Here is a 19,526-nt window from a genome sequence, read left to right as displayed (position 1 = left end):
AATTAATGTCATATTTTTTACCATAATTGCCCTTTATGAAACCATTATATTACATTGCCAACTTTGCAGTGATTCATCTTGTCCTTCTAAAGAGGCCTGGGAGTTTCATCAATTTCCTTCAATGAACTGTTTATATGCTCACATGGACAATAGGTCTTACTAGAGTTGACTGCTGAAATACTCTTATTTCTGTCCATTTTTGACTGGGTTATTCTTGTGAAGGAAAAAAAAAAGCATATTTCAAATTGTTATAAATTTAAAAACTTCCATCTTCTGTTTTACATAAGTTTTCCTTTTGGCTCAAATCAGTTGATTTGTACATCAGAAAGAGGGAAGGCAAAACCTCTTTTTAAACTTCACTTGATCTTGGCAGTAAGAGAATCCCTGAAAAGAAAATCTATTTGTCTTGAACCTCTTCTTGAATGAAGGGGCACTCCAAGCCTGGTGTCCTAGTTCTGGGAGATGTTCATGGACAGAAAATTATTACAGTTTTTTTGTTTGGATTCCTCTGACCTCATCAAGGCATTTTATTGTACTTGATCTTATCAGCATGCTCCCATCAAAATCTCAGCACGGATATGGGATTGTTCTTCTCAGAGGTCATACTCTGCCACCTTCAGTTTTGTTTTTAATCAAGCAGGCTTAGTCAAAAGACAAGCACATCAATCTTCAATTGAACAGCTACAGTGGAAAAAATTTGTGGCCTATAAATTTATTGTGAACAAACACAAAGTTTCATTTTCTCAGGCACGTAATCAGGTTACTCTGCAATTCTGGGTTTATATCCCATACCTAGGTGTGTAGATGCTCCCTTTATAGTATCTTAATTCAATAACATGGGTCTTACATGTAGAGTTTGGCAGTCCAAAATAAGTGCTAATGTTTAGTGTCCTCAGGCTGGACCTCTTGAGGCTTGATCCTAATCTTGCTGAAGAGCTGAATTTGGTTTTGTTCAGAGCTGGATCAGGCTAGGTTAGCAGAACTGGTAGGTTACACCAGCAAATATAGACTGTCTATATATATCTGAGGTATAGTTAGAAACTATCAGTTCCAAATCGGATCACAGCCACTTGGCTTTGCAAAGCAAGAAAGCTGTTGCAGAATCCTGCTGTACTGTGGGAAACTGAAGGAATTAATCTTGCATGACCCTCTGTCAGTGTCCATAACCCAGGATCAAAGTATAGCCACTGGAGAATGAGTTAATGTGAATATCAAGTTGGCTTCCATCTGCATAAACCTAAGAGAAACTACTATGCAGTGAGATGAATTGTATCCAAAACCACACAGGTGATGAGCCCTCCTGACTCCCTTAACTAGGGCTACATGGACATGTGGTCCAGCTTTTCCCTTGATTTATTGACTGGTTGTGCTGAGATTTAATGCTGTATTCTCTTTTTTTTTTTCCCCCAGAGTGATCCCAATGGTCATTCAGTTTTCTATCCTGATTATGCTGCACTCTGCTCTCGTGCTGATCACCACGGCAGAGGATTACAAATGTTTACCCTTAATGCTCCGGAAAACTTGCTGCTGGATTAATGAGACCTATTTGGCAAGGAATGTCATTATCTTTGCATCCATTCTGATTAATTTTCTTGGAGCCATCATCAATATTGTAAGCTTATAGGGAACCAAGGAATATTATATAGTAAAAGATGATTTATGAATTATTAAGCTTGCTGCAGGACTTGATAACTATGTCTATAAGCTGTCTGTGATTTAGATAACATAAAAAAGGCAAAGCATCACAGCTTCAGGAAATTCAATCCATTGCTTGATCTATGTATTTCTGAAATATCTAATTATTTCTCCCTCATGAGTGTCATCTATTTTTAAAACCTTTTGTCCAACATATCCACTCTTTGACGACCATTTGTAATTTTCTGACATGCTGAAATACTTTTTTAGAGACTGTCAATCCAAAAAATGCTTGTGGATATTAAATACTTCCTCTCATAAATTCACAGCTCATCTTACAGTTCTACTATTATTTAGATTATTAAGAAAAATAAAACAATTGCTAGAATAATAATTTCTAAAATTCCAATAGAGCCCTGATTATCCTGACATATTCAGCAACATGAGAGAGCTTTGCATAATGTAGGCAGATTACAGTGTCAGACAACCTGGCAGGTCTGAGCCAAGAATGTGGTAAATATCTCACAGATAGATTAAAAGTATCACCGATAGGAGAGTAAGTCAAAGAAAGAAAAATGCATTTCTATGATTACTGAAAAAATATAAATACAGTAAATGTCAGGAAGTCCAACTGGGCTCAAAACTTCTTGAAGAAGAGGACAGTGGTGCATTACAATACAAATCACTAAGCAATGTTTTAGAATTTATATGTTTTTAAATAATGTATAACAAATGCCTTACAGACAAGTTTTTGGTGTGATTAGTCTTTATCTTAAAAAAATTTCGAACACACTATCTATGCCAAATTTGTTACTTCCCCTGATTTCTTGTGCATTATTTTTTAAGATTTGTCCTCTGCAATTTTTTGAGTTGGCTAACCCAAAGCCTGTCAAAAGAAAATTACATTTTACAGTCACACCAGTGGTTTTCTATAAAGCAGGAACCAGACATATGTATTGTCATATATTTAGCTGGACAATTACTTGAGCCACTGAGTCCTGATCTCTATAGGAAATTACAATATTAATATACTCTCATTATTTCATATGTCAAAGTCCTTCCATAATAATAGTTTGTTCAGGAGGGACCTGCATGCATTCAAGAACAGGTAATGCCTCTCAGCCTTGCAGCTTTGTGTGTTCACTGAGTTCAAATGCAGCCAACTGGAGGGGTCTAAGACTCAGATGCTTTCTGAGCCATAAAGCTTTGGTTTCACCAGGGGGGCAAATGAGTCTTGTGAGTCTTACATGCACTCTTATTGTTATATAATTAAATTTCTGATCCTGAAAGTCTCTTGACAAAACACCTGGGGACATTGGGACGTTCTGCCCTGCAGAGAGGTGTTCTATACCTCATAAATTTTCAGAAAGTACCATTGATTGTCTGGTGTCATGGAAGAGTGCACAGCCAGCCAGGTAATACTCCTGCACTGCAGAGATGGCTGAGTGGCTAAAAGAACAAACAAAAGAGTGCCAAGTTCAAAATTAATTGGGATTTAATGATAAGAAATTGGGCCTCATTAAATGAATTCTTTAACTATTGGGTAAAAAGACCTCTAACTAGCTTGTACACACCAGGTTGATAACATGACCCATTATAATCATCCAGAGTAAATAAATATATATGACAGGAGACTCCATCTGCTTTAAGTGTCAAAACATGAAGCCATTAATGATTTTTTCCTTCATTTTAAGACTATAATGTATTCCAACTCTACAATGCTGGTTTCTTTGTATCTAATGCTCTTGGTTGGAAATACCATTAAAATCAATGCAGGTCATAACATTAAAAAGCAATATTACATTATCCATAATACATATGGATATATGTAATATATAATATAACCATAATATATAACCATATATGTATTATATAAAATAACCATAGTTTCATGAGTGAATTTTTATTCCCTTCCATTCTAAGCATCACAGTTGCTGTTCTAGGACCACATCATGTTTTGGTACAGCCAGGTGTGTGTGATATCATGAAAATAAAGGCTGGATATCCTGTATCCAAAAGGATAACACAATACATAGCAGATGAAAACAGCTTGCAGAAGGGGCACACATTCAATCTGATTTTGTGCTCCCAATTAAATAATTTTCTCTTTAGTTTATAGCAAAGTCTAAGCACTTTGAGAGGTCATTCTGAAGAGTCCAACGTGAGTCCTCTGGAAGTCCCAGAGGAGCTCATCTTTCCACTCTGTAAAAGAGCATAGGGAGGCTGATCAGATGCTGAATATCTGCAGCACAGATATCTCCCCCTTTTCCATTTCATCTCCACAGCATGTCTTCTTACTGCCCATTTATCCAGCCCTTGGTGCCAGGTGGGATCTGGCATGGAGAGCAGCAGTCCCAGCCCTGCACCCAGACAAGCAATTAGTCACCAGTGCACAACACAGCCCTGACTTTGTTTTATTTCTTCACAGCTGTGGTGTGATTTTGACAAACCAATAGCCCTGAAGAACCAAACCTTCAACTCCTCTGCCTCTTTTACAGACATCTGTTCCTGTCCTGAGGTATTTCTGAGGGTACTTTTCAATCTGAGAGGAATCCAAAAAGGTCATATGGCAACCACTACCTTGTGGTGGAGTCAGGGGCTCAACACTGTGAAGGAGGGAACATTTCCATATGTTGATAGAAAAAGAAGAGGCTGGTTACAGAAGGAATTAACCTTGAGATCTAATGGGGTATTACAAATAAAATTTAACCTTTGAACATTATACAGAACCTTTATGCTGGGAACACACCCAGCAATGATTTAATGAACCTAGTGCAATAAAACACGCTACCTAATTCACATGAATGTAATAGAGAGCAAAACTTCTTGCATGACAAAGAGAGTAGTTAGACTGCTATGGTTATTTTAAGATTGGTTTTCAAGAAAAAAAAATAAAGAAACCCTCTCTAAGATGAGCAAGCAGGCAACAAAATCATAGTGTTGGTCATGTGTAGATAAGAGAAGTATGTTGCTTGGAAAGTCATATGGCAGTGTCATGATACTGCCAGCAGCAAGCTCTAAACAGCAGGGATGCAGACTTTCCTACAGAGAAACTGTACTAGAGAAAAGCTGTACACATAAAAATGAATACAATCGCTCCTAAAGCTGTGTGATTGGAGTTAATTTAAACTACATTTGGACTGTGGGTGTTGATGTTGCTATTTTAAGTCTGAACAGCTCATGGCCATGATTGTCTCTCTCTATCCAGTATCAGCTGCATGGATTGCATTTGGCAGATGACTAATCATTGAGAAAAATGAGACAATGAAAAGATTAGAAAATAAGATATGAATAAAACTTCCAGGCATCAAATTTTAAGATAGTAATGTAACCAAGCTAGACCTACAATATTAAAAATTTTTTAAAAAGCAAAGAAAGTCCAAATCTGTGGCTTTATCCTCTCTCCAGCAGCATGGGAAGAATTAAAGTAGAAACATGATTCTCCCATCCCGAGTATTTTGTGGGTCTTGTGGAAATTTAGACTCCAAAGGAATATAAATTGTTTTCTCCCAGTAGACTTTTCAGTAGCAAACTACTGCATGCAGCATCTCTCCCTTTCCTCTTTTAATTATAGAGGATGCTGTTTCACTTATAATGCAATGAAAATGATATAAAGGCACAGAAAATGATCTTTGCTGACATGGAGGTACCATGAAAAGTATAGAATTTGTAATTTCACTTCTATTTTAACAAAACATTTATTTTCAAAGTGCCTGGGCCCTAAAAGGACTTGGCTGAGCACTGAAATCCAAAATAATCTTCCCATACTTCTGGTTACTTGATTGTTTACATAGATGCTTATCTGTGATCACCAGAATTAACCAGTGCTGTTTTCTGTGCAGTATTTTGTCTTCACTGGTGTGCTGGCAATGGTGACTTGTGCAGTCTTTCTTCGTCTCAACTCTGTCCTGAAGCTGGCAGTGCTTCTCATCATGATTGCCATCTACTCGTTGCTGACTGAGACCATTTATGCTTCCCTTTTTCTGCAATATGACAACTTTCACCACAATGGAGAGTAAGTGTTCACAGCCCCCTTCAGGAGCTGCTTTTTCTCAAGGTGATGGTTCAAGTCTTGTCAGAGAATGAGTGTATTGGATAGCACCACAGTTAAATGTGGAGTGATGGTTGCAACAGGCAATGACTAATTCAAAATGATTCATAACCTGTTTTTTTTCTTAAGCCTTTTTATTAAAATGTTCATTTCATCAGGGCATTTAAATATTGATCAGGACTTGTCTTTTATGTCTCCTCTAGTCTATCAATGCAGACTAAAAATATGCATTGCAACGCACATACCTTGGTCATTTCTATTCTTGAAAGCCCCAGTGACATCAGTTGAAAAATTCCCCTCAGTTTAAGAAAACAGGATTGAATGATTGATTTTTTAGAATAAAATCCAAGCAAATAATATGCACTTGTGAAAGATATAAGGAACACAGGCATGATCCTGTTTTGTAGGAGAGTGCTTGATGGACATTCTCCTCCTCCTCCTTCTCCTCCCAGGTTTCTCTGCCAGGAAGAGGAACTGCAGAAGAACCACAATGATTTGCAGAGTCAGAGATGCAATTAGTGTTGCAATAACTGAATCTAGAACAGCAGCAATTTAAATCATTCAGAAAAACACTTCTTTGGCCTTTGATACTTGACCAGGGTAGTATTGCAGTTCTTTGTGGTTGTAAGTGGAGATGAAGATGCAGAGTGAGAGAAAAGCAGGGATTTCCAGTACAATTAATTCTCCCAACAGCCACATCCCTACCCATAGCAAGGCTCTGCATGAACAGCTCTCCTTACGTGCTTCCTACAGTAACAGGGAAGCAGAGATTTGGGCTGAAATTCCTTTTTCTAATGCTAGTTATCATCAGAGAGACATATCATATAGCCAGAACAGACCCCTTATTGCTTACTGCCAAATCTGACAAATGGCAATAAGCAATACTTTGGCTAAGTAACTAGAAGTAGAAATCATGATAATTGTCACTAACCAGGCATGGCAATGAATCTCTTTTGTGAGATTCTTGTGAGAAAAACTTGAAGAATTCAGAGTAGCCTCTATTCCCTGTCAATAAAACACTCTAGAGACTGTTATCACAGAAGAGTGAGAAAGAGACAGGAATATACCTTGGAGTAGCCAACAGAGCAAGACATGGGGAAATCAGTTGAGATGCTCCACTCTCACAACAACAATATAAACTTAAGCTCTGATATTAGGGAGAATGAAGTTCAAGATTGTATGCTCTGAAAATTATTTGGTTTTTTAGCTATGTAAATCATTTGAATAAAAGAGTTTGCAGCTCCTTACAAAACTCATCCAGCTATGGTGGGTATAGCTGCAACACCACAATATGCAATAACAAGTGGGTTTATAACCAAGACCTTTAAGGCTCTTGCCTTTAGCCAATGTACAAGGGGTCCTTTTGGAATGTGTTCATTTGGAGGTTGCATTTTGGGCAACTTCAAAATAGGCAACATTTGAATTTCAGCATATCTGCAGATGACAAGGCTACTTCCTGCCTGCTCTTGCTCTGTGTTGATGACTCATCCCACAGCAGCTCATTTCCAGCACAGTAAATTCATTAGAACCACAAAGGCAGCTCAGTTATCTCTCTCACTAGAAAGTTTCCTTTTGGTTTTGTCTCAGTTTCTCCTCTTTTTTTCTCTAATTTCTCTGTCATAGGAGTCCTCTGACAAATAGCATCCCACACTTCTTTAAAAATTACTATGGGAAACAGATCCAGTATCTGGACTTTGCTTTGTTCTTAGATCTCAAGGCAGACTAAAGATTGTCCCAAAATTTCATCCAATTTCTGGTCCTCATTTACTCATTTATTATTTTTCTCAAAATGTCAAGGTTTTCTCACCACATAACAACTTTCTTTTCTGATCTCCCTTCAACAGAATAATTGAAAAATATCCCTGTTCAATTCAGCTACAAATTTCTTTTTTCTCCCATTTGCTTTTCTCTAAGTTTGGCTCTACCATTTCCCCAACCTCTTTTGTCTGTTCCCTGGGAAACATGCTTAAAAAAAAAAAAAAAAAAAAAAAAACAAAAAAAAAACCAGGCATACAGAGATACTTTCTTCGACTGTGTTCATCTTTCCACATAAATTTAATTTCTCCCAATATTTGAAACCCTCTGTTACTGCTTTTAACCCCTTTCATTTTATTTTAAACTTTGTTTGTGCTCCATACACAGCACCTCAGAGATTTCATACATCAGATTTCGTAGAGCCAGTACCTGCTTGGCTCATCTTCTCTGCTTCCCTGTGGTCTGCAAGGGTTTCCTTTACGTCCCTTGTCGCAGGCTTCTCTGGTCTCCTCTTAGTAGCTCAGTAAAACCAGTCCTAGCTACTGTTTGCCATACTTTTAATCCATGCTATATCCCTGTCCTCTCCAAACCCTTCTCACAATATGTGTAATTTCAGCTCCTGCCTTGGAGCTCATCCTTTATCTCTAGCTTTATTCACTGGGCTTTTGCTTGCACAGCCTGGAAGTTTCCCTTTGTCAGCTGCCCCTCAGCCTTTCCCCCCGATGTCACCTCCTGCACCCCACAGGGGCTGGCACCAGGCTCCCAGGAAGGGACTGCCTGACACACAGCTTGCATGTCACATTTGAAAGTGAAAGCTCATCACCTCCTGTGCACCTCCTGTAGGCTACAATTTAGTTACTCAAGATGTGTCTCCAAACAGGGAGCTCTCCAATTACACTCCTGTTCTCTTGAACTAATTACTGCTAAATTAAATTTTCAAATACGGTGGATTTCTTTTTAATGAACAACAAAAATTACCACTTATGAAATGAAACTTCTGAACAATTAAAACACTGACAAATAAATAACTGTATTTTACTTTGCTGTTTGTTTGTTTTTTTCCAGCACAGACTTCCTGGGTACAAAGGAGGCATCTTTACTACTGATGGCAATGTTCCTTTTAGCTGTATTTTATCATGGTCAACAGGTAATGCAAACATTTTCTTCAACCTTTCCCTTTGTCCCTTGCAATTACAAGATGTGACAACAATTACTTTTAAAATACCACCTGCCTTTTTACCCTCTTGAGCATATGACCTTTTGCAATTTAATAAAACATATACAGAATCTGATTAAAGAAAGCCCATATCTGACACTGTCTAGCATTCTTAAAGAACATGAACAATATTCTATTCAGCAATACTCAAATTACATAGCATTTTCTATTTGAAGGAACAAACAGGATTATTTTAGACACATGTGCAGTTCTGGAGGCACCTGACAGCTTCAGTGCACCTGAGCAGGCATAAACCCAAAATATAGTAAGGAAATAAAAACCAATAAATAATGAAACTTCTGTGAAATAGCTTATTCTGTTTATAGAGAAAAAGCAAAAGACTCAAGGAAATGAGGAAAATTTGGGTTAAGCAGCAGTACTTACTCATCTGTGTCATGGACCACTTACAAGAATCCCTTCACATGGACCTAGACCTTAAGCAGGATTTAGGGGCCTCAGAGCTTTAGGACTGACATCCTCAAGGAGGAATTGAGAAACTGGGTATTTCAGGAATACCTACACAATGCACGGGGAGAGAGAACTGTGGCAAATTTAGATTTAAAATAACAAACGCATTGAATAAAAACCAGCATAAGTAGGGTGTTTTCTCCACAGTGTTTCTGCTCCCAAGCTCTGGATGTCAAACATGCTGAGTTGAGGCAGTTTCTAATCATAAAAAGCAAGGGGCATACTGCTCCAAAGGAAGTCCCAAGCACAGTTGCCTTTAGACATTGTTGACTTGCCTAAAGATTTTCTCCATAAGACCATTAAGCTGACAAACTCCAGCATTTCTCAATCCTCCTGGAATGAGGTAGTAAGAGAGGAATGATGCTGTGATGAATAAGACAATATTAGGCACTTTATTACAATAACTTTCTAAGCTGTCCCAGAAGTCAGAGCCTCCATTCCTTCCACATGAGAGCAAAAAGAAGCCAACACCTAAATATTCTATTAATTTTCCTACTGTTTATCTTCTTTCTGGGGGAATGAGGAATGAGTGAGTAGGGGAAGCAAGGCATGAAATGCATTTTACATTTAAATTTGATGGAAATCAATGAACTGTGACATGGCTTTATCATGACATAAAGTCCACTTAGGAATAATATGGAACAAATAAGAACTGAACAACTCAAATTTGGGATAAGCCTTATAGTATTCCTAATGATTATTAACATATGTCAAGATAAAAATGTCAGGCTTGGGAATCAGCCAAGGTAGTGAGAAACACAACACTAGACAAGTTTAGGTGGAGTAAGAATTAGGCTGAAGCCAGACAATGATCTTCAGGATCCCAATCCTGAGTGTAAATGTCTGTCTTCTACAAAAGCCTGATCTGGGGTGTTTAAGAGTGTTTTCAAGCCCAGAGGCCTGTAAGCAGAGCACAAGTTATTTTCCATTTTATTAACCTTTCTGGTTTCATAAAACAGGATGGCTGCACTAGAACTGCCCTTGGAAATGGTCCCTGAGATGTGCTAAGTTCTGCATGTTCTCCCAAATGGTTCATAAGGCCAGTCTATCAATTTAACAGCATCCAAAGGCAGAGTCCAGGAACATTTAATTGAATTATTTTTTTATTATAGAGTGAACATAAAGATTTACGTATAGTTGTCAACTTAATATATATAAAAGTTCCATCAAACCACATTAAAATAAAACAAACAAAACCCCAAAACTCTTCTGAAGTGTGAAATGGGAAGCACATTAAGTCCAATGTGCTGTCCTCCAGCATGTCTTCCCATCCCACAAGCTGCAAAAGTTATCTGAAGTAGAATAGCTTAAAACTCGTCTTATTCTAGGTGAATTTACTGAAAGAGATTATTTCTGTAAGATAATATTTATGGATGATCAAGTTTTGAATAATTAACTTTTTATTATCCATTGTGATTTAAAATTAATGCCATATTTAGAACTCAAAATTTAAAATTAAATTTGAGAAAAAGGTGTGGTATACCATCTTATTATATTTAATTTAATTGTATCTGACAATTGTCTGCAGAGTGGTTGGGTTGAGCAGCATGCTGAGGACATAATGTTAGGCTTTCTGTGTTATACATCTCTCTTTTCTTCACCAGCTATTGAAATTAGAGGTGTTTCTTAAAGGTACATATCAGGGCAGGAAAACATGGACACTTTGGTGTTTAAATCTAGGAATATTTCTTCAGAAAATCAAGCCACAAAAATTAAACTCAACCCTACAATTCTTCTTTTAGTTTTAACAAATGCAAGAACTTAGCAAAACATCTTCTTAATATTTTCTATTTTCAAATCTCATATATTTCACTCCTTTTTTTCTGAGCTGATAATGCCATCTTGGTAGTTCACTGATGATGAAAGAAAAAATATTTCATGTTTAAATGTGATCACAAATAACCAGCACGATGTTATCTAAAATGTAAAGATTAGCTGCTGCTATTCTGAGCTAGGCTTAGAGATGTGACATTTCCCTGTAGAGCAGCATTAAAAAATCAGCTCTGAAAAACTACCACACTTTTTTGCCAAGCTCTTATTGTAGTAGCATTAAATATCTAGAAGCATCAAAGAACCCAAAATCCAGCAGCAGCTCCTGTTTGAAGTCAATCTTTGAAATACCTTTAGAACTCTTTGAAAACTTATAGATAATTTTTTCTTCTCAGTTAGTTGGTAGAGATAAAAGTCAGTTATCTGGTATGGGCTCTGTCTTCTAACATAAAAGAAAGGCAAAGGAAACTGAAAAAGGTTGAAAAATATATTTGAAATACTCTTTCCTGACAGTCTTTTTTTGTTGCCATTAATTCAGGAGATTAATGGTCACAAGACAGAAGACCAACATATCAGTAGAAAAAAGTTTGTTTATAAAGCTGGCTGCAGCACTCAGTGGGCAAGTAAATCACTGCCAAGTTGCATACAGGCTTTGGAAGTTTCTATCAAGCCACAGTCACTTTTAGCTTTTAGGAAGGAAAGCTCCCTAGAGTACAGCCAACAAATAAGGTCCCTTGCAAAGTGCTTGGCTTTTTTTCTGCTGAAGAGTTTGCCATTCATGACTGCTGCTGACTAAAACTGTGACCAAGATGAGTCACCAAACAATGCCTGAGCCCCCTCTTAGTCATTCCCACCCACTGCAGGCTGCTCCTTTATTTTAGTTTGGTATATGAATTATATTTCAAAAAATTCCTCTATCCCAGCACCTTCTGATGTCTTTCAAAATTGTAAAATTCGTCTATATGCCGGCACAATACCAGCAAATAGATGGTTCTTCTTTGCTGGGTGTTATTATCTCTGGTTGGAGCATCTCAGACCTCATAAATAAATGAAATAAATGTTCTCTTTCAGTTTACTAACTTTTCAGTTTACTAACTATATATATATATATATATATATATATATATATATATTTCCATCATTTGCAGTAATGCTGTAGCTTAATAAGTCACCCCTTGTGCAAGCTACAGCATCAGCTGCCTTGAAATCTGCTTAAAACTCTGCTTCAGTGTGTTGCACACAAAATCTCTGGCAGTGTTGTGTTGTCCATGTGCTGACACACGTGTGCCTGTCAGGCAAGTGACACAAGGCTTCAACATGTTCCCTGCCTCAGCTAGCAGACAGCTGCCATTCATACTTAAATGAATAAGAATTTATATATATATATCTATATCAACAATGCAAACGTATGCATGCATGTATAAGCTCTGCTGTGCACAGATTTTGTTCTGCACACACACCACACTGGAAATTATTTCACTTCAGTTTTTAGCTGTGGGTATCAGGCAGTGAGACTTTGCATGGGTAAATTGTGATTGTAGACTCTGATCCCACACTACAGGCACAGAGTATTGGAGGGGATGGAAAATAGCATATTTTCTGTTATTTTTAAAAATATTAAAGTTGCAAATAACTACATGTCCCAACAGTATAGCTATATCGTTTTTGTGCCACAGATTTAGACATTCTCTTTGGGTTCACTTTGGGCTGTTATACAGAGTTTTGATGAAAGATGTTCATTCTTGAGAAGGACATCCTTGCCAAGAGTTTAGAGTTAGCCTTTTGCTAATTTTCTGATTTAAATTGAAAACACTTATGAAAAGGGGAATATATTTATTTCATATCAATACCTGCCAACACCTTATCTCCTGTCAGACTCTGTTATCTAAATAATAAAGATATGCTTAAAGGGAAAATAATTTGGTGACACTTTACATCCACTGACCATAGCAGTAATATGCCAAATATTATTTTGCTCAAGGTTACTCTGAGAGTCTCACTGCACATAAGGCAAAGAAATAATCTCTTTTTCTGGCAGGAAAATCAAATTGTTTCAGAGATCTCCAGCAGCACTGAAGGTGGTTGCATGGCAGGAGCGGCCTGCCAGGATGGCAATACAATCTCTGCTCTTATCTCGTCAGGTTTTATTTTGGCTTCTTTTTCTTTCTGAAACTACAGCTTGAATACACAGCAAGGCTTGATTTTCTGTGGCGTGTTCAAGCAAAAGAAGAAATCAATGAAATGAAGGAGCTGAGGGAGCACAATGAGAACATGCTAAGGAATATTTTACCCAGTCACGTTGCCCGTCACTTCCTGGAGAAGGATCGGGACAATGAAGTACGTGTCAATTTTCTGATATTTTTGTTTAATTAGTAAAAGAAAAGTAGGTCTGGTAGGAAATTGCTGAAACTTATTTCTCTATAGGATTCATTGCACAAACACTGCCAATCTTTGGTGTCTGATCAACACTGAAAAATAATCATGTTTTGAAGTAAAGGTTCTAGGACCACACCGGGAGTGATGCTCCCATGTTCTGAATCCATCAGTAGGAAACATATGGGCCACACATAGAGAAATTCTAGCAATAATTCACCAAGATGGTTATGGGACTGGGGGACATAACACATGAGGAGAGGCTGAGACAGCTGAGATCATGCAATTTTAAGAAGGAAAGACTCAAAGACCATCTGATTGTTGTCTTCAAGTACCTAATGAGTGTTTATAAAGAAGACATTATTAGGGGCCTGGAACATCTCTCTTATGAGGAGAGATTTGGGAAAGAAGATGAGAAGGGATCTCATTATTGCATCTGAATGTCTCCAAGGCAGGAACCAAGAGGATGGTGCCAGGCTCTTTTCAGCGGTGCCCAGGGACAGGACAAGGATCAATGGCAATAGATTAAAACACAAGATGTTCCACCTCAACATGAGGAAGAATTGCTTTACATAGAGGGTGGCAGGCCCCTGGAAGAGCTTGCTCACAGAGGTCACAGAGTCACCCTCTCTGGAGACATTCCAAACCCACCTGGATGCATTCCTGTGTAACCTGCTCTAGGTGACCCTGCCTGGGCAAAGGGGTTGGTCTGGATGACCTCCATAGGTCCCTTCCAGCCCCAGAAATTCTGTGATTCTGTGGTTTTGTCAGTCTGTGAAGGCAGAGCAGGGCTCAACCCTTAAATCAAAAGGGCTGTGAACCCTTAGTACTGCTTTGAAAGCAAACTATATTAAATGAGATTCAGAAGTCTGTTCCAATCTATGAGTCTAGGAAATCTAGTATTTGAGTCTGTGAAAATCTACTATTCATAGAAAAGATAGGTGAGTTTAACAGAATGTCTGTGTAAGTTTATGATAGCCCAGTGTTGCAAAAGTATTATTAGAGCCCTGACAGTGACTATGGAAGGAGCAAGCTGCAAGAGACCTGAGGGTCTCATATCTGCAGACACAAGAGAACATTTTTGCCATTTCATATTGCCCCTGAATTGCCCGTATGTGGCAGATAACAAAACTCCCATTTCAGCAACACAGTTTGTGGCTATGTTCCTAAAAAGTGTTTGCAGTACACAAAGAAAAGCATGATAATGGAGTCTCTGAATATTCCTAACATGAAGTTTGAAGATGGATAAAAGAAATCCCAGAATTTGTTTCTGAAAGCAGCAGTAAGTAATTTACTCCTCATTTGAAACAAAGTAAATGCATATTATAATATTACATATATATTAGGGTACTATATGATGAAACTGGATTTTTTCATGCAATGTTTGAATTATCTTTTTTAATGGGAAAGAATGTTGCAAGATTCACCTTGCCAGCACTGACATATCTACTGATCATGCAGCAAAAAGGAATTAAGGCTACCATTTTCTGTTGTACATTTTGGAAATGGATGTAGGCAGCCTAATTAGACTGCACAATGAGGAATCATTGTGTTCTGATTTCAAGTATCACCTAGGGAAGAATGACACAGTGAGAAGCTACAAGCAAAAGCACTTTAGAAATCACTCTTGAGAAATTTTAAATTCAGTGGGTATCAAAGTGCCATAGAAACCCTGCTATGCACATGAGAAAATGTGAGTGTGAAAGCAACCAGGTTCAAATGTTTCATTGCAAATGGAGCAGACCTCGATACCAGCCAGCAGTGTGTTCTGGCATATCTGCATTATGGATTTTCAGGGAATAAATTTCCCATCTTACACTTTCATTCACGTACAGTCACATGCATAATAATCTTAGAAGCAAGCAGATGCCCCATGGATCACTGCTGATGCTTCAATAATTTGCCACTGAATTAAATTCCACCACCCCTGCTTTTTGTAAGGCAATTTCCAGAGTAACTATACTTGGGGATGATTAATGCATGAGCTGGCAGACAGAAAAATCTACCAGATTTCAGTGCAATCAATCCTGCAGTTCATGTCTGGCCATTAAGTTAATTTCTCTGCTCTCAAAAAAAATGAATTCCCAAATATGTACTGTAGTGATTTCTTATGGAAGTTTTATTTCTGTCCTTATGCTTCTTACCAAAAATAGAAAAATGGAACAACTGAAGGCTCAGGCAGTTGTTTTCTATCTTCATGATCCAAGGCATGAGTATGGCTGAGTGTATTCATGCTTCTCCTAGCACACATTGTCAGATCTTTCATAAGCATCCACAAATTAATGTGTGTATTATCTCTTCCTATATCCACAAAAGGGAATAAGAGTGTTCTTAGAGTATGGCTTCCACAACCCTGAAGATGGTCTTCAGTGAAAGAAAGGGTAAGGGCAGGAAGGGAGTCAATCATCTTTTCCCAATCAAAGCTTTGCCGTGGCTTTGGAAACGAGAAGAATTTCCCCACTTTTACTCTAAGACACATTGTAAAGGAGCCTGGATAAACAGAAGCATTAGCAGCACATCAAAGAGCAGAGCAGAGGTTCAAGATGCTTTTCTAGGGAGAAGCAGAATGAAGAAAGAAGAACCTGAATTGTTCATGTCAAGTGTATGGCAATCAGCAGTAAATCTTTTTTATCATGAAACCAAAGTATCAACATTTCTTAATGTTCTTCTTAACAAGAACTTTGAGAAAAAGTACTTCAGGTTATAACATAAGAAATGTTCATAAACAGAAATGGAAGTGTCCACCATTACCTAAAACTACAGAAGTTGAAGCCAGGAAAAAAAAGTCAAAGGAGAATGCATACGATGGTGTTATATTAGCTGCACAAAAAGCATACCAGGAGTTGTGGTAGAAATCCCTGGAATCTTTAAAGTTGAAATTAGTTTTCTTTCTAAAAATTAGCTTTGGTTCAGACAAGAACTGTCTACATTTTCATATATGTAATGACACAAGCCCCTTCATAAATAAATCTGTCATTCAGTACCAGAGTGAATTATATGAATAATGTAAGTGGAAGCTTATTCCAAGGCATAATTTATCCATCTAGCCTTCTGTGACTGATCTCTTATAAGCTGCTTTCTGTCCTCCCCAGTAACTCTATTACCACTCTAACTTCTGTTTCTCCCTCCTTTTGAACCCTAAGAGCAGGAACATCTCCCAGAGCCAGGCAACCAAAGAGCTCCACAGCCACCTTAGGAGAACCAGAGTTTACCAGAGTAAGGTTTTTCTGAAAACTTGTGAATAAACAAACTTGTAAAGAGCTGCAGTAGTGTGAAGTACAAATTATCCACCAGAAAATGTGATAACTGGTATTTGTACTTGACAATGAATCTTTCATGCATTCAAGTGATTCCTCATGTAAATCAAAAGCAAAATTTGTATTTCATTTTTGCTGGTGTAGCTCCTTGACATGAGAAGCAGAAAGAGCAGGCATTCAAAGAAAGGGAAAACCCTGCATATAATCTGCAATAAAAAAATTAAAAGCTGTCAGCCTGTTGAGCGTGGCTAACCCTTAAAATACTCATGTCAACATCAGATGTTAAGGAATTATGCACAGAAAAATTAAGGAAGCTATTTTAATTGCTGCCAATTACATTTTCTCCATTATGTTAACACTTCATTTTTCCTCATTGTTTTTTCAGGAATTATACTCTCAGTCCTATGATGCTGTTGGTGTGATGTTTGCTTCTATACCTGGATTTGCTGACTTTTATTCCCAGACTGAGATGAATAACCAAGGAGTAGAATGTCTGCGCTTACTGAATGAAATCATTGCAGACTTTGATGAGGTAATGCCAGCTACTAGAGGAAACCTGATAGTGTTTAAACTATGAGTTTTAAATGGCAAATATGTCATCCAAAATTATCAGATTTGGTAATTATTTTGCTTCCAATAGTTCTCTGATTTTTTTGCTCATATTACAATTGTCTGGTTTGCTTTTTTTGCTCTTCATCCTGCCAACCTTGTTCTGAATGGTCTAGAGAGATAGAGACTGAAAGCAATACTCAAGTATAAATATCCATAAAAGCACAAATCTGCACCAGAGTATCTGAAAGTAGAAAATACTTCAGCTCTGTAGAAGAAAGAAGTATAAACATATCTGCAACTGTTCTGAAAAATAGTGGTCTAAATACAAACAGGTAAAGGTGCTGCTTTAAAGGTGTTGGTTGAATGCATTCAATGGATATTAAAGGGTAAAACAGTGTCCAGTTAAATGTGAAGCACAGAGCTCAGAAGCAAATATTAGGTAGAGAATAGAAGGTGGTTGCGACATATTAACTGAGAAGACTTATCTGGTTAGGATTTTTATAGAGAGATAAATGACGTTCAGCTGCTTGTTTCACTAAAGAATTCAGCAGTGAAATTATTCATTTTTTAATAGAAATTACACAGAAAGGAAAAATAATATATTTATGTTTTCTGTGCAGATAATTTCAGAAAAGGAGCCGAGGAGGGGACAAGATAAAAAGGAGGAGATAAGTCAAATCCCCAATGTAGGTGAAAGCAAGGAAAACCTGGTAACTGAAGAGGAAGTCAGGATAAATTTGTATACTCTGCAAAGTAGTTTGTAAAGAAGTTTAGACAGGTGGTATCATGTCCTGCAATGAGCCCAAGAGCAATTAAAAAAGGAGACAAAGAATAGGCCAATGAAGAGCTTTAAAAACATTTCAAAACCAGGAAGGATGAAAAAATTCTGCCCCAATTACCTAGCAGAGAGAATTTTAACCTCTATACTGCAGGCAGTTTTCAGGAGTGTGTTGCCCTCCTGAGATCCCTGAGTGGTAAAAATAGAATTGGAACCACCTCTACCTAGCAACAAGATTGGACCTGTGCTCCAGACTGCAATGGTCCAGAAAGAAAAGGGAAGGAGGAAATATGGTATCATTGGTCTGTGGCTTCCATCCTGGGCACCTGCATGGGGAATGAGTGGTTGCTCATAAAGATTGTACGAAGGCTAATTTTACTGACACTGAAAATGAGAGTTTATCCATATAATTGGTGAGATGCTAAAACTATGAGTGGGAAATAGAATAATTCACTGGGAACACTTCCCTGTGCATTTGAACTAACAAAATCTCTCCCTCACAAGAAGAACTCTGTCACCTGCTAAGCTCCTGCACTGCATTCCCCGTGGATATAAATTCCTGCTCCTTACCTCCAGGATCTAGCACAGCTGTCAGCATGCTTCTTGATTAATAGTTTTGTTTTTATTTCCAGATCTGATTAAAATGATTACCACTCAAATTAATTCATAGCAATAGTCTTCACTTTAAGATATTTTGTCATGCACATTCACGTAATCTTCACAACAAAATTCCTTTGCTGCTGTGGCAATTACTGAAGACAAGGTTTTAATCAAAACCCTAACACAATATTACTTTCAGGCCCCTAACACCTGCTCTGTAATTAATAAAGGACCTAATTAGAGACTGCATTATGTCCCAGACATGTTTAGTTGAAGAATAGATATGTTCTTGGTACAGGTAGCAAATGAAATTATGGGATCCCCTGCTGACTGCTAACCTACTTGCAGCATGGTGGTGTCATTAGTTTACTCTGTCTAAAGAATCTGAAAGGTGATATGCCAGACAGAACGACTGAAAGGAGTAACCTTACCCATGGAAATGGAAACACAAATCATTCCAGGTGCAATGTTACAGGGCTAGCAAGGTTTCCATGTAACTGTTGACTGACACTCTACAATGTCACAATCCCTCCTTTTTTCCCTGTGCTCCTTGCCAAGATTGCCTGCTTTCCAATACAGCTCTGGGAGGAAAATGCAGATGTGCAGCTTGAGAGCAGAAAAGCTCTGATATCCTTGGGGAAACTCTGCAGATACCCTCATGTAGAAATCTTAGCAAGGAGTGTAAGACATGTGCACCTGATGCCTTTTGATACATCCCAGGTGATTTGGGGCACCCACAGGGGGTTGTCAGCTCCCACCCTGCATTGCCAGAAAACTCATGTTCTGGAGCAGGGCACTGGAGGTGTTCAAGGCAAGAGTACTCTAGATCACCCTGAACATATGTGTTTAGACAACTGAATTGAGTTACTAAGGTCAGATCACATTCTACACTGTGAATTGCCCCTTTTCCTTACAGAGATAAAATATTAGAGATGAAATGTCTACAGGGCTAAAATGATGCTTATGAATTAAAGCCATGGTAGAAATACAAATTTATCTGCTTTGGAAAATGTGATAGATACATGAGAAAGAAATCTGGGACATCTTTTTACAGGGTTTTCCTTATTAGTG

The 19,526-nt window shown here is 37.9% G+C and overlaps 1 protein-coding gene across 2 annotated transcripts in view; it reads left to right on the top strand.

Annotated features, from left to right (window-relative positions):
* The window catches only part of ADCY8 (adenylate cyclase 8), a 115,887-nt gene that overhangs the window by 88,958 nt on the left and 7,403 nt on the right, over positions 1–19,526 (top strand). For both annotated transcript variants that reach the window (XM_063174259.1, XM_063174252.1), the window contains 6 exons: positions 1,411–1,612; positions 4,064–4,153; positions 5,478–5,650; positions 8,507–8,588; positions 13,074–13,232; positions 16,911–17,057. In XM_063174259.1, coding sequence (XP_063030329.1) covers positions 1,411–1,612; positions 4,064–4,153; positions 5,478–5,650; positions 8,507–8,588; positions 13,074–13,232; positions 16,911–17,057 — 853 coding nt within the window. The remainder of the gene's footprint in view (positions 1–1,410; positions 1,613–4,063; positions 4,154–5,477; positions 5,651–8,506; positions 8,589–13,073; positions 13,233–16,910; positions 17,058–19,526) is intronic.

The sequence above is a fragment of the Melospiza melodia genome, chromosome 1, assembly GCF_035770615.1.
Source record: "Melospiza melodia melodia isolate bMelMel2 chromosome 1, bMelMel2.pri, whole genome shotgun sequence".
Taxonomy (NCBI): Eukaryota; Metazoa; Chordata; class Aves; order Passeriformes; family Passerellidae; genus Melospiza; species Melospiza melodia.
Note: the sequence above shows the minus strand (reverse complement) of the source record. Positions and strands in the feature narration are given on the sequence as shown.